The following is a 21,449-nucleotide window of genomic DNA, read 5'->3' as shown; positions in this document are numbered from 1 at the left end:
TTAGAAAAAAACAAACGTCGCCTGAGAGATTCGAACTCTCGCGGGGAAACCCCATGTACTTAGCAGGCACACGCCTTAACCACTCGGCCAAAGCGACTTGTTGCTTATTGCCTCATTAGTCAGTTAGATATATAAAATATAAGTCTAAAACAGAATAAATGATGAGACATCGGTTTGGTCGGAGAGGGACCAAAACCAAAAAAAAAGAAAGAAAGAAACCGTAAAACGACAAAAAACAAGTGCACGTTGATTCCCTCCCTCACTTCTTTCTTCACTTTCTCTCTCTCTAACATACAAACACAGACCATTTCTCATTTTCATCTTTTCTCTCTCTCTCTCTAGCTTTTAATCTCTCCAGATGCCCAAATCCTTTACACTCCGTCGCCACCATCATCATCTTCTCCGCCGTATTAGATTCCATTTGCCCTCTTACTCCCACCATCACCGTCGACGTCTACACCCTCCTCCTCTGCCTCATTTATCAACATCTCTTTGCACGCAATGCTGATCACCCTCTTAGGGCTTCTCTCTCTCTCAGATTGATTCTTACCTTTGTCTCTCTCTCTCGAAAGAAGGAAAGATGTCTCCTTTTCTCTTAATTGGATGTCTGATGCTGGCTTTCCTCCTAATCCGGCGCCAATGGAGATCCGCCGCCGTGAAACGGGAGGAGGTTCTTCGGCTTATCTCTTTAGCCACGGAGGAATCTTATCTGGCAGCGCAGCAAAAGGATGAGGAGGAGGAGCAGGAGGCCGCCACGGTAGATTACTACTACGGTTCCTCTTCTTCTTCTTCTGTTCCTCCTCCTGATGATGATGATGTTTATCGTTGTGCGGTTTGTCACAGCCCCACCACTACTCGCTGCTCTCAATGCAAATCCGTCCGTTACTGGTTCCGTTATCTTACTCTTTTTATTTTTTTATATTGCTTTCTCTTCTTACACCTGAAAGTGAAAGACTCTTTCTCTTATATGTTTGATTGATTAGTTCTAGCAAGTGCCAGATTCTTCATTGGCGACGAGGTCACAAGGAACAGTGTCGTTCGCCTTCTCTTCCTCATGGTTAGTTTAAAAAAGACTCGAGCTTTAGCAATTCCATTGTCTATTTGTTTGTGTTTTTTTTGATGACTTGGAGGTCTATTATGCAGATGAGACTGAACTACCATCAGCAGATGGGTTACATGGTCCAGAGACAAACGACAGGGTGGTGAATAATGATGACGGCGTGTCTGTTGATCACATCTCTACGAGTAGGCCTAGTGTTCAAAAGGTACAACAAGCCAACTCTGAAGCTGTGGACTTCACTACTTCTCTAAACAAAACAGATAATTTCTATGAGACGAAGCCATTGAGTAGAAAGAAGTCTCATCATCGCACAGAGAAAGTTGAATCGTCTAGAAAGCATTCTAAAGGCAAGGCTACTACTCTACTTACTCCTGATGCAAAGCCGCAAAATTCACGTACGTCAGTGGAACATCAAGGAGAAAAGAATGCACTTGGACATGAGAAAACGACGTCTGAACCATCTACTAGTGCTCCTTCTGCTACACTGTCGTCTTCAGCTATTCCTTTACCTTCAAAAGCTAAAGTATCACAAGCTTCTTCAACTAGTAGTGGGCTGAAAACATCGATGCAAAGAGTTGTCCAGCATTTTAGACCCCCTAAATCGTCAAAACTAACTCAACCTTCCAGCTCTATCAATGAGGTTACTACTAGAGTATATATATATAATTGCAAAGTCCAACTTTTTAATGTAATCAGTGTGATTCTATCCCCTATATTGATGTTGATGCTTTTTGTGTGTGCAGATGAGCTTTTCTTATGAGATGTTTGTCAAACTTTACAGTGATAGAATAGAATTACAGCCATTTGGCCTTGTCAACTTGGGGAACAGGTACACATATTTGTCCATCTTTAACTTTTTTTTTTTTTTTTTTGTATGGTATTTTTGACCATTTGACATTCTTAATGTATGGACTGATAATTTTGGTATTGATATTGCTAAGTATATATACTTGTTGCTTATCACTTATATGATTGATTATTTTTGTAGTTGTTATGCAAATGTTGTTCTCCAGTGCTTGGCCTTCACTCGGCCACTTATTTCTTACCTAATTAGGGGATTACATTCTAAAGCATGTAAGTTTTGCACAGCCCATACCCACTCTTATCTCTACTGTATGTGGAATCTCTTATCTTGGTAGTTGAATTGTGTTACAGGTCGAAAGAAGAGTTGGTGTTTTGTTTGTGAGTTTGAATTCTTAATTTTAAAGTCAAGGGGAGGAGAATCTCCTCTCTCACCTATCAAAATCTTATCAAGATTACAAAAGATTGGGAAGCATCTTGGCCCTGGAAAGCAAGAAGACGCTCACGAATTTTTAAGGTGAATGAATCATATGGGTTGTTATGCTTTTTTTCTTTTATTCAATATATATTTTTGGGAGGCAAAAGGTGAATAACATTGGTGTTTCATAAGAATGTCAGGTGTGCTGTTGATACAATGCAATCAGTTTTTCTCAAAGAAGCTGATGCAGCTGGTTCCTTTGCAGAAGAAACTACTTTAATAGGCCTTACCTTTGGTGGTTATCTTCACTCCAAGGTTTATATATTTACCAACTTAATCTTGGCTTTTAGTACAAAGCAAATCTTAGCTATTGAGAAATCATCACAGATTAAATGCATGAAATGCCTGCACAAGTCTGAGAGAACGGAGCTGATGATGGATCTAACTGTTGAGATTGGTGGAGATATAGGAAGCCTTGAAGAAGCACTTGCTCAGTTTACAGCCTATGAAGTCCTAGATGGAGACAACCGGTACTTGTGTGACAGGTATAAACTTGAACATGTCTTTTTTTTTAAAAATTAAATATACATATACTTAAGAACTAGTACTTTCCAAGCTTATAGCCTTTACTTTTTACAACCACACAGATGTAAATCTTACCAGAAAGCCAAAAAGAAACTGATGATACTGGAAGGTCCCAATATTCTTACTGTGGTATTGAAACGTTTCCAGGTGAGAGAGAGTCTTTGATCCTCTTTCCTAAGTGTCTACTATTTGTCAGAAGATAATGATTTGTTTGTATTCATATTGCAGTCTGATAACTTTGGGAAGCTGAGTAAACCCATTCACTTTCCTGAGCTTCTCGATATTGGCCCATATATGAGTAACCCAAATCAAGGGGATCATCATCAAGTGTATAGTCTTTACGCAGTGGTGGTCCATTTAGATGCCACTTCATATTCAGGTCATTATGTTTGCTACATCAAAAACCTTCATGGAGATTGGTTCAAGATTGATGACAGCAATGTAGGTTTCAGTAAAATTGTTATATAGTGTTATTTATTATACTACTATATTTTATTTTTATTAAAATTCTTGATGTTTCATTCCTTTATTGCAGGTTTTCCCGGTTCCATTAGAGACTGTGTTACTAGAGGGAGCATACATGCTTCTCTATGCAAGGTAAGTTGTGTGAACATTAATCAAAACCCCCAAATGTTTGATGTGTGAGAAAACTTTTGACTTTGAAACAGAGATTCTCCCAGACCGGTGAGCAAGAACGGTGGTCGGAAATCAAAGGAAAGAAGAAACTTATCTGCAATCCCGTCGAGACACGACAACAACAACAGCAAGAAGAAGAAGCAGGAGAAAGACAGTAGTAGTAGCAGTTTGTTGCCACGAGTAAATTTGTCCAGTGGAAGTTTATCATCACTGTTTAGCTCATCAGAGACGACAAGCTCATGCAGCACAAAAGACTCGTCAGGTTTTGAGAATTTATCAGATTACTTGTTTGGTGGAGTTGAACCGGTTTGGAATCAGGATCATCATGTTTCATCTACTCAAACGTTTTATTGAGTTTGATGTCCCATTTTTTTCACTTGAAACAATAACAAAAAAATAGAAAAATGTATTTCTTCATCTTTTTAGCCAGTCAAATTGTGATATAATTTATTAATAAACCGACACTATCTTACTTGGAATAAATAAATTTTTGGTCAATTGCCTGAAGCTGTAACTTGTAAAGTTCACTCGCCTTACCAAGATTTCTTTTAGCTGAAACTGTTCTTAAACACAATAACATCACTAGTGGTCTCAAAATACTACAAAGTACACACAAATACAAAGAAATCCAAAAGTATATTAAGCGCCTCACAGTACAAAAAAACAAAGAATACTTACATAAAAAACAGAATCATTTTTCATGTCGATTTGGTAGTATCTTTTAAGACACCTCCTTTCTCAAGCTCTCCAACGAGGTCCCTAAGAGAGGGAACCTTCATGGCTAGAGTTCTGTAGAGTCTGGAATATCTAGCCCTTGTGCCATCAGCTGTTCTTGCTAACGCCAGTGAACTTAGTGCTTCTGGCAACGGACCAAACACTTGTTTCATTTCCTCTAAGCTCATGTTTTCTAGAACGGAAGGTCTGGGCACAACTCTCACGATTTCTCCTCCTTTAGGTTCTTGAATCCGTGCATCCGCTTTGATCACGAGCTCTGAGTTGGAGTTAGCTCCGCATTTTATGATGAATGGAGCTGAAGTGCCTCCCGTGTTGAACTGCAGAACGTTCCATTGAGACACATCGGTTTCCGTTGAGGACATCGAATCTAATGAAGATCTCTTTTCTTCTTGAAGATTGTCCTCTTGTTCTGGGATTGTCTCCACCAAATGGTGAGCCGTAGCAATTTCTCTCTGTGCACATGGATGATCAACGTCAAGAAGAGAAGGCATTCGTTCAGTGAGTTCCTCAAGTGACTCAAGTAATGCTTTCTTCTTGCTTTTACTCAAAACGTGGACAGAGGCTTGTCTTGTTATTTCCTACATGAAACAAACACTTTTTATCAACCATAGAAGATCAAGCAGGACACTCAGAGTTACAAATATTACCTTGACTTGCTTCAGTATGGCATCTAGAGAAATGAGAGAAGCTAATCTCGAGTCTTCGGCTGCTGTGGAAGGATTCTGAACGGGAGAAGTGCCTTCCTCCAAGGTAAACAAAGCTGCATCACTTCTCATTTGTTGCAAAATCTGTTAAAAGAGTAGAACATGTAAATTAAGGCACGAGAAGAAACTCTTTGAGAGATAGTGAGAATGAGGATGGGGGTTTACCTTTTTTCTTTTGTGGTCAACAGACTCAAGAGCTGATCTAAGCTTTGCTACTTGACCAGCATCTTCTGCTTCTTCCGAAGCCAAAGTACCAGCAATGTCCTAATAAAAACATCCCCTTGTAAGAAAGATCTCACAAAACAAAACAAGATCTTAAGATCTCCAATTATTGCTAAATCATTTCCAATAAGAATATAATTTTAGCGCGCATACCTTTAGATGCTGCATCTGAGAGGTGTAGACTCTTTTTGCATAATCAGATAAAAGCTGTCCCAAAGCATCTGTGTGAGGTGGCACTGCAGCTCCTACTCCAGCCATCCAGCCATCCATAATTGCTGTGGAAAGAAGCTCTAACTGGCCTGTGGTTCCTCCAGAAGTATCGTCTGCTGTAACAGAAAGAAACTCAAAGCTTTCTGCAAGCCATGACCTAATCTGCCTTTGTAGTTCACCAGCAGGAGTGTGAACAAACAAAGCAGCCAAGGGTTTGTTTCCAATCGCAAAACTTTTGGCGTCATCTTGTATCTCCCTCAGCTTTCCTCCAGTTACTTGTTGCCTCCCAGTATCCTAATATCAATTTATAAGCAAGAGAAGGTTGTATATGTAAACACATGTTTTGTATATCGGATGCTCATTCATTATCTTAAAATCAAGTATCTTACCTGGTCATGTCCACGGATTCTTGAAACTACTGATACCAACTTGCTTTTCTTGTCTGGCTTTAAATTTACTTTGAAGCCATGTATCGGCTCTTCATAGTACCGAACTGGCGATCTACCCGGGCTGCTACTCCCGCTGGAGCTTCTAGTTCGACTAGTGTAAGGCTTCTCCAAAAAGCGTTCAACAGGAGAAACCTAAAAGAAAGTGGGACTTATAGTCACGCAAACGAGAGACAGGAGCCAAAAGAAAAATAACTCTTAATAGTATATTTATTTATGCATGCTCACCTTGATCGACTGAAGCTCAGGTGATCGCGCAAGTAAGGACCTTATGTACAATATCCTGACTCGAGAAACAAGCATTGTATCCATTACTCTTCTTGGCTCCATCTTCCGGATGAATGAAAACACAGAATCTCTGATCTCAGCAAGGATCTCATGCTCTCTGGAAGCACCAGCCTTTATGACAGCTGCCAAAACCTGTAAGTCAACAATAAAACATTTGAAGACCTATCTCAAACAGCCATACATGTTTAGTGGGAAACAGAATTTACTTCAGTATTTTTATTTCATATTATGGTAGAACAACTCACATTTTTTGCATTCATGTATTTTATAAAAGGGTACCCAATAAAGAAAACTATTAACCCAGTGGCAGTACCAGCATCAGAAGCTTGTTTGCGCCATCGGCAATGGCTGCAAGACCTTCATACTGTTCCGGATCAAAATCATTAAGAGCAGCTGTCAAGTATTCTCCAGCTGGAGTGGTTTTTACTATTTCAGAGCTGGATTTTACTACTGTAACTGTACCACCCTCATTCTTATCTACTGAAGATGGTAAAGCGCCGACACTATTTTTCCTGGAGAAGAATATTACAGCTCAGGTTCCAAGGGATGACAGAACTGTAGATTAAAAAAATTGTTCAAAAGTGATCAAATTAGTTACCTGTCAAAATCTGCAGGCTGAACTGTTGGTGAAGCTTTTGATGATGGGCTAGAGACCTATTTACAACAATGGACGAGAAAGGTTAAGAAATGGATAGCTGATACAGAAGTATGCTCAGCGTAGGCTAGAGAAAAGAATCACCTGAGTAGAACCAGCATTTGACTTTTCTGTTAACCTGTCAAACAATTTTTCGTTTTCTTCATGCAACCGCTGCAGAAAGCAATTACTCTCTTCAGATAAAATGTTCCATGTCCAAACATAATATTCGATATATGGAAGAGTCTATAAATGTGCCCAACAGGAAGTCAATGTATAACCTCAATCAGTGCATCACGTTTTTTCAGTTCTTCCTCAAGTTTCTTGGTAACAGCAGGGGAATCAACTGTGCTCCCAGCTGCTCTGGGATGAGATTCCGAGGGATCTGTCGATCTTGTCGTCTCAGAATTAAAGGCTTTACTCAGTTGTGATTCTAATTCTTTAACTCTAGACTGCATCAAATTTATTTAAAAAAGAAAAGAGATAAGGTGAACGTCATGGCTTTCTTTTCAGAAGGCTACTTGAAAGCGATTTCATTATCTATATCCTGTTACGTAGAGAAATGTGCCATACTTAAGAAAGTTGATACTAACGAAGTACCAACCTGGAGATTTTGAATGGTAGAATCTTGTTGTTGCACCTGAAGCTTTTGTTCCTGTTCTGACTGTAAAAGTTGAGAGATTTGATCTCTTAACTGAGAATTCTGCTCCTTTTCTACGTTATGCTTGTCTGCAACCATAGTAGTCTCTGACTGCACGAACGGAAAAAAAAAAGAAGTAAATCATTAGCAGAAAGGAATCTTATCAGGAAAATTTTAAAATAACCAGACACTATCACAGTCAGCACTGAAGAACCTTTAAATCTGATTGCAGAGTGAATGAAACTCTCCACGCCCTCTGTACTTCATTGTAGAGCAGTACACATTGGTCATTTGCTTCTTTAAGTGCTTGTTTTAAACCCGTAACCTCTAGTCTAAGACGCTGAGTTTCCCTCTCTTTCTCCAATACCTCCTTCCTGGCATCATTTGCCTACAGGAAAATAGTATATTTTTCAAACTACATTTTCCAAATCTGCTTCTCCAGAGAAATAAGCTAAACTCCAAAAGAGAAAGAGATCGCACTAACAGAAGAATTAAGACAAATCCTGAACTAAAGTGATCTGCTTTACTTTCCGCTATAGAATTTAATATGTGTGTTTTCAACCATAAGCTCTGACTGAAGTTCCACTTACCAAGTCTCTCCATTTCTTGATTGTGTCTCGATTCCCAAGGCTTGGTACCGTATTCCGAGCTCTAGCAGCATAATTGAGACATGACATTATCTCAGATAAGTTTCGAGCACTTGGACAAATGTTGACGATCATCAATGTTTTGGAGCTCCCCCCTTCACATTACAGGAAATAGTGAATAGAAAGTTGAAACATTGGGGAGAAATCCTCAACGCAAAAAAAAATATAGAGGTAAACGTAGAGGCCCATGTAATTGGAAGCATAAGCATATACCTAGTGAATCAGCAAGTATTCTTGTAAGAAATGAGTTCTCGTAAGGAACTGTATCTTTCTTTGCCGTCAGAGAAGATAAAACATCTCCCAGCCTACAGAAAACCAAGATATATACATAGTAAGTAAAGGAAAACAAAACAAAACCAATCTATGAATTATCTGAGCGAGTGAAAAGAGGGAACGGTCAAAGGACACTTAAACTTACGCAGAAATGGAATTCGTAACATGGAGAAGATCGGTTACGTGATCTCCATTGTCATCTTCCACAGTTAATCCTTCACTCCCAGCCAGGTCAACTAAAGAGAGCTTGCTATTTACACTTTCTCCCGTTATTGTGTTGCTGTAACAAATGTGTACTGAGACAATCCTACCAAGAGAGTAGATATCCAAAAAGAAAACGTTATCAACTTAGCAGAGGGTTATATGCATACTATAAGAGTTAAGCATGAAATAAAAACATACAGATGGGTCACATTAGACTTTGACTTATCATTCCCTCTACTCTGAAGTGCAGATTTCAGGATTCTCAAGAACTCAGATGGATTATCAACTTTCTCCTGCGAGAGCTCTGTAACAGATTCTCGTAAACCCATATTGATCTTTGCTAAGTTGCTCTGACAACCCGGGAGTAAATCTCTAATCTAAAAAGGAAAGTTTGTGAATTAGAAATGATCTTCAGTTCCCATTACATTATCATGTTTCACTAACAAACGAAAACCAAAAGTATTAAGGACATGAAACATTAAAAAGGAAGCACCTGTTCGTTATAGAGCTCAAACACTGAAACAGAGAAACTGAACTGAGAAGTGGAAGTTGAATCAGAATTGGCCAAGTCAATAAGTTCCTCGAAACAACGAGCATATAAACCACGGTCCTGATTAGATCCTTCCTGAGAAAAAGCCAACAACGTATAGCTCAAATTAACAGAGAGAAATTGGGTGATATAGATATATATATATATATATATACTTTAGTAAGGGGAAAGAAGAGACAACCATGGTGTATGTCTTCCCGGCGTTAGTTTGTCCATAGGCAAATACAGAGACATTAGATCCATCCAGAGCGGATTGCACAAACGGTTGGACATCACTAAACAGTGGAGCTGAAAAAAATTTACTGAATTAAGTTGAGAATTCTAAGTAAAGGAAACAGTTGGTGAGCATGAGGTATCTATCTCACCTTGACCAACATGAGGTCCATAAACTCTGTCAAATTCAAATTCCTTCTTGGGGTTGGATAGAGTATCATCACCAGTGTTCACACGCACGGTGCAGTTATCAGGAAACTCAATAATAGAGGGACCCTCGTCTTCGAATAAAGGCCTCGCTCGACAAAATACCTTCACGTTCCCTGAAAGGTAAAAAAACACATTCAGGTCAAATACTGAAACAAACCAAAAAAAGACTGATGACGTGGGTGTAATGGAAGATATCTGCGCACCTTTGGTGGTGAGCAAGTCGTTGAAGAGTCTTTTCTTCTCATTGATAAGTGGAGATATCCGAGCCTCAGTCTCAAGAGCATGTTGATCTGTAATAAGGGTATGCAAATAAGTGAACAAAACACATTCCCCCAAAATTCAACCATAACAAAACACGAAGCAGGTGGAACAGTAACATAAACCCTAATGGCAAGAGATAAGGAATTATGATCTTGTCAACATTTTCTTATCCAAAAATTTCGAAAAGGAGGGGAAAGTAATAACTGACCCAATGTACGAGTTTTGTCAGCGAGAACACCTAAATAACGAGTAACCCTCGCAAGCTTGGCATTAGAATACTCTTGAAGATCAATAGCTTCCTGTCTCAATCCTACATAATCATCCTTCGCAAGCTGTTCAACCAAAACCAAAGCACCACACTCTTTTTTCTTAAAACAAGAATAAAATACTACAGCAATAAAATAAACCACTCTTCAACACTTAAATTCTATCAAAGTAGTATCACCTAAATTACATAGCCGCAAAATAGCATTATAATCTCATTAGTCACTGACATATTGCATATTCCCATTCAAACCTAAAAAGACAATAATAATAATAATTCTGTTAAAAGGCGATATGTTTATCAGACCTCAACTTTCTCCTTCAAACTGTGAACCTTAGATTCAAGCTCCGACGAGTGCGGTGGAAGCGAGTTCTTCGGGATCGAATACCGTCCAATCGGAGAAGAAGAAGACTTGTTCGGTTCGAACCCAGTCACCTCCCAGTTCCACCTATTGTTGTTGTTGTTGTTGTTCTCCGCCATTTTCAACAACAACAAAAAACCCTAATTGTAATCCAGATTTGGGGGCAAATCACGCAAGCAGCAGTGGGGGAAGCCTCAGATTCGAAGAAGCGAAAGCATTCAAAAGTTTTTGAATTTATTACCTCCTTATTCCTTTTTTTTTCCTTTTTTCCGGTTTGTCTCTCTGAGATTTATAAAAACAACAACAGAAAGAAATAACCAAAGGCGGAGGCTCACTTTTTTTTCCTTATCACACCTTATACGATGTCGTTTCTATTATATTTTGTTTTGAAATTAAAATAATAATAATAATAAAAATTAAAATAAGACCGAGACAGAGACACCAATGCGCCAAATTGATGTGTTTAGTGAGATAAAGAAGAGTGAGAAAGTTGCTCTCTAGAGACCCCAAGTGGGATATAGCTGTGTGTCAGTAGAAAGAGTCTTTGTTACGTTTCCTTGTGAGTGGAGGTGGTTGAAACACGTTGGGTTTATTAAATTTTATCCTCTTATTGCAACTTTCAAGTACTTTTGGGTAAAATTAAAGATATTCTGAGTGTTTTTTGCTGTGTTCTTCAGAAACTCAAGTCTTGTGTTTGGCAAGTTTCTTTCGTGGTTTCTAAGATTTTATCAGTTTTTAAGCATGTCTGTGGCTATGGATAGAGCTTTAATGGCTCTAACACTGGAGGAGGAAGAAGAACCGTTTATCATGCCAGATCTACCAGAGTTTACTTCGGTGGAAGAAAATCGTCTGAGTCTTATGGGAAGAATCTTAAACCCGGATTACCAGCGTATGCCGGGTCTCATCATAACGATGCCTCGCAAGTGGGGAAAAGAGGGGAAAGTCAGAGGAGTAGCTCTTTCTCAGGAGAGATTTCAGTTCATCTTCCAGACAGAACATGACCTGTTAGATGTTTTGGAGAAAGGAGTTCACACGTATAAGGAATGGGTCATTGTACTGGAGCGATGGGTGGAAAACCCTCCTGACGACTATCTGCAGTTCATTCCATTGTGGGTGAGGATAAGCAATATTCCAGTAAACTACTACACTACTGGAGCATTGACGACGCTGGGAGATATGGTGGGGAAAGTCATTGTCGTGGCTTTTGATCCTACAAAGGCCATTACTCAGGACTTTGTTAGAGTTCAGGTTCGATTCAACGTTGCGCATCCGCTGAGAATGGCTAGAGTCCTGAACGTCAAAGGGAAAGAAGTAACCATTCACTTCAATTATGAAAGAGTGCAAAAGAGGTGCCATGAATGTCAATGCTTGAATCATGAGAAGCCCAAGTGTCCCCTGATGATAAAGAAGCGACAGGATGAGGCTCAAGCAAGAAGACAGAAGGTGATGGAGAGATTACCAATTGATGTTGGGAAGCTGAACCTAGAGGATCCTCTGTATGGGGTTTTGGAAGAGACACAAATGGGGATAGATCCAGGTTCCGGAAGGCCCAAGATAGCCAAAGAAGTCCTTGATGAGATGCGAAGGTACATGATGGCAGATACTGGTGAAGATAGAGCCATCAAAGTGGACAAACTCAGGACTACGGTCAGGGAGGCAGAGGCAGATCCAGTTGCTCAAAGGTCTGTCCTTCGTCTGGAGACAGTGCCGATAATTACTCGTGATCTCAACAAGGGTAAAGGGCCGGTTTTTGAGTATGGGGACAAAGTTCAGAAGAGAGTGGAGTTTGATTTGAATGTCAACCCAAATAAACTTATGGCTGGAGCTTTCAAGGCTTTCAACTCTTACAGTGTAACCAGTGCACCTCTTCTTCTTCTCGGCTCGGAGGCATCGGATGAAAGCAGCGTTGCAAGTGAGCAGCGAACCCCTTCTGTAAGTTCAACGGTTTTCCGGGCAGGCTCTTTGGAACCTGGAATTTCCGGAACGATCAGAAGAAGGTTTGCTCCTCGTAGACGTCCTCCCAAAGGAGTGAGAAAAGCAAATGCTGCGATCTCCAAGATCAAGAACCAAGAGGACCTTGAAGACAGGAGGGAAGGGAAGCAAGAGATTGGAAGTAGGAAGAGAAAGAAAGTAGAGCAGGAAGATGGAGGCAGGTCAACAATGAAGGCTCAGTGCCTTAAGGCAGTCCCGAATGAGGGACAGCCCAATCCCCAATGAGCATTATGAGTTGGAATTGTCAGGGTTTGGGGCGGCCTCAAGGCCTGACAATTCAACGTCTGCGGGAGATGCGTAAGAAACATTTTCCGGAGATTCTGTTCTTGATGGAAACGAAGAAGCCTCGAGATATTTTGGTTGATACTAAGGTCTGGTTGGGCTATGACCGTGTATATACTGTTAGTCCGGATGGGTACAGCGGGGGGTTGGCTCTGTTTTGTAAGAAGAACATAAAAATCGATGTAAAATATGCTGATAAAAATCTTTTGGACTGTCTAGTGCAGTATGGTGATAATACCTTCTTCTTGTCTTGTATATATGGGATTCCAGGAAGTGAAGGTCGTAATATTGTGTGGGAGCGTTTAACACGTATTGGTGTAAATAGAAAAGAACCTTGGTGTCTTATTGGTGATTTTAATGAGATACTGTGTAATGAGGAGAAGACTGGTGGTCCAAGACGTTCTGATGCATCCTTCATGCCTTTTGCGGATATGCTTAAAAGTTGTGGAATGGAAGAGTTAATAAGCAAAGGCGACAAGCTTACTTGGGGAGGTATGCGTTGGAAAAAATGGATTCAATGTGCACTGGATAGATGTTTTGGGAATCAAGCATGGCATGATCTGTTTCCAGGTTGTAATCAAACCTTTTTGGAGAAGCGAGGGTCAGATCATAGGCCGGTTTGGATGAATTTCTGTGCTACTCAGGAATCTTTTAAAGGACAATTCAGGTTTGACAAAAAACTGCTGATGCAACCTGAGATCAATAATCAGATAAGGAGTGCCTGGACATCAAATTCAAATGGGAGAAATCTTTCTGTTTCGCAGAGAATTAAAAGATGCAGATCGGCTATAAGTTGCTGGAAAAAACAGAGAGTTTTCAATGCACAAGATAAGATTCAGTTACTGCAGAAGAGACTGGAATGGATGCAGTCAAGATCATATCCTTGTTTTTTCATGATTAACATCATTAAGAAGGATTTGATCAAGGCTTACAAGGAGGAGGAGTTATTCTGGCAACAAAAGTCCAGAGATAAATGGTTAGTCTATGGAGATCGCAGCTCCAAATTCTTCCACGACTCAGTCAAAACGAACCGATCAAGAAACCAGCTTTCTAGGCTGAAGGACAAACATGGCAGTTTGCAGTGGTCAGAAGGAGCCAAGGCGGAAGTGGCGATAGACTATTTTACAGAGCTGTTCAGATCGTCAAATCCACGTTCTTATGAGCCTGTGTTACAGAGTATGGTTCCCAGAGTTTCTGAGGAGATGAATGATGCGCTCATCAGACCAGTTTCAAGAGATGAAGTTAGAGAGGCAATTTTCTCTATCAAAGCAGATAGTGCGCCAGGCCCCGATGGCATGACGGGACGGTTTTTTCAGAAGTATTGGAGCATAATAGGGGATCAGGTCACTAAAGAGGTTCAAGAGGTCTTTCAATCCAGATCCATGCCTAGAGACTGGAATTTTACTTACCTCTGTCTTTTGCCAAAGATCAACGATGCGGAACTGATGAAAGATCTTAGACCTATTAGTCTTTGTTCCGTTTTGTATAAAACGGTTTCTAAGATTATGGTCAGAAGACTCCAACCTTTTTTACAAGACATTGTCTCCGTCAATCAATCTGCTTTCGTCAGGGACAGACTCATCTCTGATAATATAGTCATTGCTCATGAAGCGGTGCACGCGTTGAAAGCACATCCTTCGATTGCAAGCGAGTATATGGCAGTGAAAACTGACATGTCCAAGGCATATGACCGCGTTGAATGGAGCTATTTGAGGAGTGTATTGTTGGCTATCGGGTTCTCTCCAACATGGGTTGATTTAGTGATGATGTGTGTCTCAACGGTGACCTTTGCGGTGTTGATTAACGATCATCCTTTTGGACTGATTCATCCTCACAGGGGATTACGCCAAGGTGATCCACTATCACCTTTCCTGTTTGTTCTGTGCACGGAGGGTCTCACTCATTTGCTAAACGTGGCGGAACGGAATGGTTTGATCCATGGGATGAGTTTTGTAGAAGAAGGTCCAGCAATAAACCACTTGTTGTTTGCTGATGACAGCCTGTTCATTTGTAGAACGCTTCAGGTGGAAGTATCGGCTCTTAAAAAAATCCTCTCGTTCTATGAAGATGCAACAGGGCAAACCATAAACTTGGAGAAATCATCGATAACCTTTGGTGATAAAGTGAGTGGTGATTCAAGGGACATTATTCAGAACCTTTTGGAGATTTTTACCGAGGGAGGAGCAAGTAAATATCTTGGATTACCGGAGTGTTTCTCGGGCTCTAAAGTGGATCTATTCTCTTATCTTAAGGATAGAACACAAGGAAGATTGGAGGTGTGGTACTATCGCCATCTATCTCAGGGAGGCAAAGAGGTCTTACTGAAATCAACAGGATCTTCATTACCAGTGTACGCCATGTCATGTTTTAAACTGCCAAAAACAGTCATCGCAAAACTCACGAGTATGATGTCTGCCTTTTGGTGGGGAACTGATGCACATCAGAGGAAAATTCATTGGGTTGGATGGGATCGTATGTGCTTACCAAAAAAGCAGGGAGGCTTGGGCTTCCGAGATTTAGAGGTCTTCAATCAAGCAATGCTGGCTAAACAAGCATGGAAAATATTATCTCAACCAGAAGGCTTAATTGCGAGGTTTCTAAGAAGTAGATACTTCCCTGGAGGAGATTTCTTGTCGGCAGTGTTAGGAGACAGGCCTTCTTATGCGTGGAGAAGTTTGCTTTATGGAAGAGACCTCTTGATCAAAGGTCTCAAACATAGAGTGGGCAATGGGAAAAATACAAGAGTCTGGATTGATAAGTGGATCGAGGATCCAGTAGAAGGAATGAGAGTCCCTTGGATTAAAAACTACCGGTTTGATGTTAATCTTAGGGCCAGTGCTCTGATTAATGTATCCACTCGGAGATGGGATTTAGATGCGCTGAATGAAGTTTTTGTTCCTGGTGATGTGGAGATTATTTTAAAAAATCAACCAGTGGTCTCTAGAGACGACTTTCACGTTTGGAAATTCAATCGAAGTGGTCAGTTCTCCGTCAAGTCCGCATATTGGCTAGCCTCCTCCAAAAAAACTATGGCGTTGCATCCGGAGGTGCTTTCTCAGCCTTCGGTAAATTGTTTGAAGGAGCAAGTTTGGAAGGTTGGTACGGCGCAAAAGATTAGAGTGTTCTTGTGGAAAGCTCTAAGCGAGGCGCTCCCTGTTGCGGATCTGATCAGGTTGAGAGGCTTGAAAGTGGATGAAAGGTGTCAGGTCTGTGGTCTCCAAGGAGAATCGATTAATCACATTCTGTTTGAGTGTACGGTGGCGAGACAAGTATGGGCTTCTTCGGGAATCCCGACTCCCGAGTTTGGCTTTCACCAGACCTCAATTTTTGAAAATGTAAGTTATCTGTTGGGTCTGAAGCAGAAACGGAGTTTTCCTACTCACATCACTCGGGTGTGGCCTTGGATTGTGTGGATGCTATGGAAGGCTAGAAATGAATTCTTGTTCCAGGGGAGAGATATAGTTCCGGCAGAGATTGTTATCAAGGCATATCGAGAGGCTGAGGAATGGGTTGAGGCGCAAGTAATAGAAAATGAGATGATCAATGCAGAGAGCGCCAACCTGAAACCGGAAAAAGCCAAGTGGAAGCCACCGGAGAAAGGGTGGAAAATGTGTAATGTGGGTTTTGATTGGAACAATGAAAAAAGTCTAGCAGGTGGGGGTTGGGTAGTGCGCAACGAGAGAGGAGTTGTCCAATGTCACAGTAGAAGAGCTTTTAGCAATATTCGGTCTGTTGATGAGGCTAAGCTTGCGGTGATATTGTGGACACTTGAAAGCATGAAGAGTCATAGGATGACTAAAATTATTGTTGCAGGGGAGTTTGGAGATTTTTTTGGAGCAGTTGAACGGCCTCAAGCGTGGCCATCTTTCTGTTTTCAGGCAGGAGAGATTGAGATGGGAAGATCTCTAATTGTTGACTGTAGGTTTTTGGTGGTTAGAAAAGAAGCTAACAGAGGAGCTACTTTCATTGCACAAAGTGTCACGAAACAGGGGTTGGTAAGATCGTACGTTCAGTGTGGTCATCCTTCTTGGCTTTTTGAGTTCTTTGTAAATGAAAGTCGTGGCCTTTGAGCCTTGTTTATGGGCTTCTGATATCAGAGTAGTCTGATCTGGTTCTCCCCTTGTTTGGGTGGAGTTGTATTGGTTTTTGGTTGTCTAGATCAACGTATAGGTCATATGGATGATCTGGTTGTACATTAGGTGTATTGTAAAAGCTTAATCAATATTATGAATGGAATTTCAAGGGAAAAAAAAAAAAAAAAAAGACACCAATGCGCCTTCTGAGAGACAAAAAAAAAATTTGCGTTCACGACGCCTTCTCGTGTTCCATTTTCCTTCTTTATTTTTTTTTTTCTGATCAATCAAAATACTATCAGACAGAGTCAGTAGCCAGTAAGATTAATATTTTCCGGTTTTTCTTCATTTAGATTTTTCAAGATTATTTAATAGAGAGAGGCTATAAAACTAACACACAATGAACACTTCAAATTTACGGTGCAATGAGTATCTGCAATTGCATTACATTATTACCATAAAGGATATGGGTGGTGCATAAGATGATCATCATTACAAGGTGCAATCACAGTCGATTTTTAATTGATTACTATATGATAATAACACACACACATATGCTCTTTATTGTTATTTAATTCTTTTACAGTTTTTTGGCCCGACCAGATAGCGTGTCACTGAAGGTAAATAATTAGTATTTTCAAAGAAAATAAATTGATTAGTAATTACAGAATTTTGGTGGGTCTACTTTATTAAAGAAGAACCACCACCAGGGAAAATAGAGCTCAGAGTCAGTAATGTGCTTATAAAAAAATAACATTTCGTTTTAACTATAAGGCCCAAATTTAAATCATTCTTTTGACCTTTAACAATATACTCAAAATATAGGGCCATTGCTTATCTGGGTTTTTAGTCAGCTCAGGCCCAGATAATTTGACTAATCCGAAATTATTAACTTTTTGAAAAGGCCTAAAGCACAATTAGTTAGTGTCAATGGTTAAGAGTTCATACATTTGCCAAAAGCAGATGATATTATTGGATTCCAGCATTTTTTTGGGTATTTTCTATCCATTGTAAAGTGTTTCCCATCCCATCCACTAATTTCGAATATTAAGCTGGAAAATAACATAAGAGACCAATATTCTTTGATAAGCTTTATATACAATATAATCTTTTTAAATTAATAATCTATAAATTAATATCTCTATAAATTAATATAATTTCATAGTTTCAAATTGAATTTTTGGTTTAATTAGTATTTCGATAAATTAATAATTTTTATAAATTAATAAAAAAATATAGTTTTAGTGTAATCCCAACATTATTAATTTATAGAGGTTTCACTGTAGTTAACCTTTCGATAAGTTCAGTGATTGAGGTGTTAATAATTTCTCACTGAGAAATTTTACCCTAAAGTAAGTAACCTCCGAGCTTTATACTACATAATATTAAAATGTACGAAACCTTTGATATCATTCAACTCACCTTGTGTTCTTTTTTCCCTATGCTTTAGAAACCTTTAACATATGACTAACTTTTGCTTTCTTTGATACACGTATCAACCTACAACTTAGACAATTGAGTATATTGTTTGGAGAAAAGTACGATAAAATTCAAATAAGGTCGTAAAACAGCTTTAGAAACTCGTGATCATTTATTTTTTGAGTGTGAATACTCAAAAGCAGTTTGGAGAGGGCTAATCAAAGATCTGGCAGGAGATGAGAGGAATTGTAACTGGCCTTAGATTTTGCAGATGCTTAATACGGGATTACATGAGAGGGTGGTGACGTTCTTATGGAGATACTGTTTTCAAGCTACAATCTATGCGATTTGGCAAGAGAGGAATATTAGGAGAGTGGGTGATGCTGCTTTACCAGCTTTCTGTATCACGATGAGACTGGATAAGTTGGTCAGAAACAGGATTACTGCTCTCAGAAGGAAAGGGAAGAAGTATGAGAAGGCCATGGAAGTGTGGTTTGGAAGAAGTTGAGTTCAAGGTGGTGTGTTTTCAAAAAATTTGTCCCCTTGCTATGAAGTTCTTACTCTTTTTCCCACACTAGAGTTTTGTCCTATTTGGGTTTTCTCTAGTGAGGGTTTTAATGAGGGGAATTTCATGGCATTTCCAAACTTGACTTGTTCCATATGGTCAAGTTTGAGGGGGATTGGATTTTATTTGAAGTTTCTGATTTTTTGAAGATTTTAGCTTTCTTTTTTGGTTTGTCTCTATTTTCTAGATTCAATTATGTTGCACTTGTTGTAAAAATGTTTTTTTTGTTTGAATAAAATTTAAAATTCTTTCAAAAAAAAAAAAAAAAAAAAGAAAAGTACGATAAAATTATGTAAAAGAAGAAGAATCCTATTCTCACGTTAACAAATAGTACAATATGTTTCATCAAGAACTGGTCCTTTGAAAATTACGTCCATCGCATACTATTAGTTATGGGTAAACCCAAATAAAGCTCTAACGTTCTTGCCCAGTTAGTCTTTCAAATCTTGATATCCTTAATTTTAATATTAACCAGTCAATAAATATAGCTGATGAAAGGGTTACTCTCTGATCCTAATCCAGATTTTAAATATAGGTTAATTTACCTACCAGAATATTTTATGAATTTGTTTAAATTCTTGCCAAACATAAAAGCGCATATCGTCTTTATTAAGTTACTTGTAGTTGTTTAGCCAAACATATATAGAAAATAACGTTTATTGACGAGGATTTATTAGAAGTAAAAAAAGCTGGGTGAAAAGAAGATTAAAAGAAAGTTAAAGAAAAGACACAAAGCGAGAAGAGTGGATCTTTGTGATGAACACGAAAATCTCAAGTCAAGCTGTACTAGTAATGTGAAGAACACAACAAAGTGTCGGTGGTGCCTCTGCACATATTCTGATATTCATATAACTATTTAAATTTCCTTTTTTTTTGCAAATTCTCAAAAGCCTAAATATCGTTCCAGCATGCCTAATAGTAATATATAAGCTGTCTTTTCGGAAAATAAAAAACCTGTCTTTATCTGTCCAACGGTCCAAAAATCTAATAAAATAACAATATCAATAATGCACTCTTGCTCCCAAGGTTTTTTCACGACTTATTCTTAGGTTTACCCCTTGAGTGAACCTAAAAATTCACCTAACCAATAAGAATCACTCATTTCACAATTGATATCTTTTAAAAAAGGAAACAAAATATTATCAAGTTATGTTATATTTTTAAAATAAAAAATATTAAAAATAAATAAAAATAGTAATATATGCAACAAAAAAAAATTTAAAATATTTTAATTCAGTCATCAAAACACTAAACTCTAAATTCTAAACTAAAAACATTAAACACTAAATCTTAAAAATACTAAACCCTTAATCTTAGTCTTTTTAAGATTAAGGTTTGGTATTTTTAAGATTTAGTGTTTAGTTTTTTTATTTAAAATTTAGGATTATCCAAGTGTTTATGATTTACCTAAGGGTTTAGGGTTTAGAGTTCAAGGTTTAGTATTTCGATGATGGTATTAAAATATCTAATTTTTTTTTGCATATACTAGACTTTAGGGTTTAGAGTTTAAGATTATACAAGGGTTTAGCGTATACCCAAGGGTTTAGGATATACTTAAGGGTTTAGGGTTTATGATTTAGGATTTAGGGTTTATGATTTAGGGTTTAGAGTTTATTTTTTTCGATGATGTTAAAATAATATTTTTAAATCATTTTTTAACTACTATTATTTTTGTTTGTTTTCATTTTATTTTTTTAAAAACATAATATAACTTGACAATATTTTGTTTCCTTTTTTAAAAGATATCAATTGTGAAATGAATGATTCCTATTGGTTGGGTGAACCTCTAGGTTCACTCTAGGGGTGAACCCAAGAATAACTCTTTTTCACGGTTTTTTTTTGATTTTTTTGGATTTTTTGTTTGATTTATATTTATTCCCACGTTAATGAAACACGCAAATACTAGCTTTCTTCTCTTTTTTTTTCTTAGCTGTAGATAGTGCCACTAAAATAATCCACGACCACTAGTTTATGTATGGTACTATGTCTATGTGTGTACTAGTGATGGTGATGTGATTTTATTAGGCTTAAATTAATTATAGTAGTCCCAAAGGCTTGGTGATCCTAATCACACAGTCATAAAGAACCGAATGTTGTCATTTAGTAGAGTTTTTTCTTCTTCTTTTCAGAACAAAATATGTGAAACTAAATAGTATGCAATGGTTGGTCATGGGACAAAGTTGTAAGAAATTTAAAACGATGATTATTTAAAGTATGTATTGTATAGATAGAAAGTCAAAGTCAATTTAAATATTATTTTTAGAAAAATATATCCAACAAAAAGAGAGTACAACATTTGAGGTACTAATCACTTGATATTTTTTTCCTAGTAATACTTATATTTTGGAGATAACTAGCCTCATATTAATATAGTTTTCCATATACATCTATGAACGAACATTAGAAAGTGAAAAAATTCAGAGAATTACATGTTACTCCCTCTGTTTTTTAAAGATACATATTCTAGACTTTTCACATATATTAAGAAATTACATTAAAAATGCATTGATTTTGTGAATAACAATTTTCTATAATCTTTAACCAATAAAAATCCAATAAACACAATTAATTTTCTTGAAGTTAACAGATTTTCATTAAATAATACATTGAAAAAGTAAAAAATGTATCTTTTTAAAACAAATTTTTTTCCTAGAACATGGATCTTAAAAAAACAGAGGGAGTATATTTTTTGGTAAGTCAAATATATCATTTTGTCATTTACTCATTTAGTGTGATTCTTTTTTCTGTAATTATG

The 21,449-nt window shown here is 38.2% G+C and overlaps 3 protein-coding genes and 1 non-coding gene across 4 annotated transcripts; 2 read left to right on the top strand and 2 right to left on the bottom strand.

Annotated features, from left to right (window-relative positions):
• Positions 1 to 15: 15 nt before the first annotated feature.
• Positions 16 to 97, bottom strand: TRNAS-GCU (transfer RNA serine (anticodon GCU)). The gene has a single exon. It is a non-coding gene; the product is annotated as a tRNA-Ser (tRNA).
• A 172-nt stretch (positions 98 to 269) lies between these two features.
• On the top strand, positions 270 to 3,998 carry LOC108837026 (ubiquitin carboxyl-terminal hydrolase 17). The gene is made up of 12 exons (XM_057010640.1): positions 270 to 888; positions 984 to 1,057; positions 1,144 to 1,700; positions 1,804 to 1,889; positions 2,049 to 2,134; positions 2,216 to 2,378; positions 2,480 to 2,594; positions 2,667 to 2,824; positions 2,927 to 3,011; positions 3,093 to 3,305; positions 3,400 to 3,461; positions 3,533 to 3,998. The coding sequence occupies exons 1-12, from the start codon at positions 581 to 583 to the stop codon at positions 3,852 to 3,854; spliced, it is 2,229 nt and encodes a 742-aa protein (XP_056866620.1). The 5' UTR covers positions 270 to 580; the 3' UTR covers positions 3,855 to 3,998.
• Positions 3,999 to 4,015: 17 nt separating this feature from the next.
• LOC108856764 (kinesin-like protein KIN-14B) lies at positions 4,016 to 10,657 on the bottom strand. The gene is made up of 22 exons (XM_018630646.2): positions 10,309 to 10,657; positions 9,946 to 10,069; positions 9,680 to 9,766; positions 9,419 to 9,589; positions 9,235 to 9,341; positions 8,997 to 9,128; positions 8,702 to 8,880; positions 8,445 to 8,606; positions 8,240 to 8,331; positions 7,970 to 8,121; positions 7,594 to 7,767; positions 7,344 to 7,490; positions 7,021 to 7,191; positions 6,845 to 6,913; positions 6,704 to 6,759; positions 6,419 to 6,617; positions 6,046 to 6,237; positions 5,761 to 5,952; positions 5,315 to 5,665; positions 5,105 to 5,203; positions 4,883 to 5,023; positions 4,016 to 4,813 (listed from the first exon to the last, which is right to left on the bottom strand). Exons 1-22 carry the CDS (start codon positions 10,480 to 10,482, stop codon positions 4,199 to 4,201), a joined length of 3,786 nt encoding a protein of 1,261 aa, XP_018486148.2. The 5' UTR covers positions 10,483 to 10,657; the 3' UTR covers positions 4,016 to 4,198.
• A 447-nt stretch (positions 10,658 to 11,104) lies between these two features.
• On the top strand, positions 11,105 to 12,580 carry LOC108805997 (uncharacterized). The gene has a single exon (XM_056985861.1). It carries the CDS (start codon positions 11,105 to 11,107, stop codon positions 12,578 to 12,580), a length of 1,476 nt encoding a protein of 491 aa, XP_056841841.1.
• The last annotated feature ends 8,869 nt before the right edge of the window (positions 12,581 to 21,449 follow it).

Source organism: Raphanus sativus, chromosome 5 (assembly GCF_000801105.2).
Source record: "Raphanus sativus cultivar WK10039 chromosome 5, ASM80110v3, whole genome shotgun sequence".
Classification (NCBI taxonomy): domain Eukaryota; kingdom Viridiplantae; phylum Streptophyta; class Magnoliopsida; order Brassicales; family Brassicaceae; genus Raphanus; species Raphanus sativus.
The sequence above is the reverse complement of the archived record's forward strand: the minus strand, read 5'-3'. Positions and strand labels throughout refer to the sequence as shown.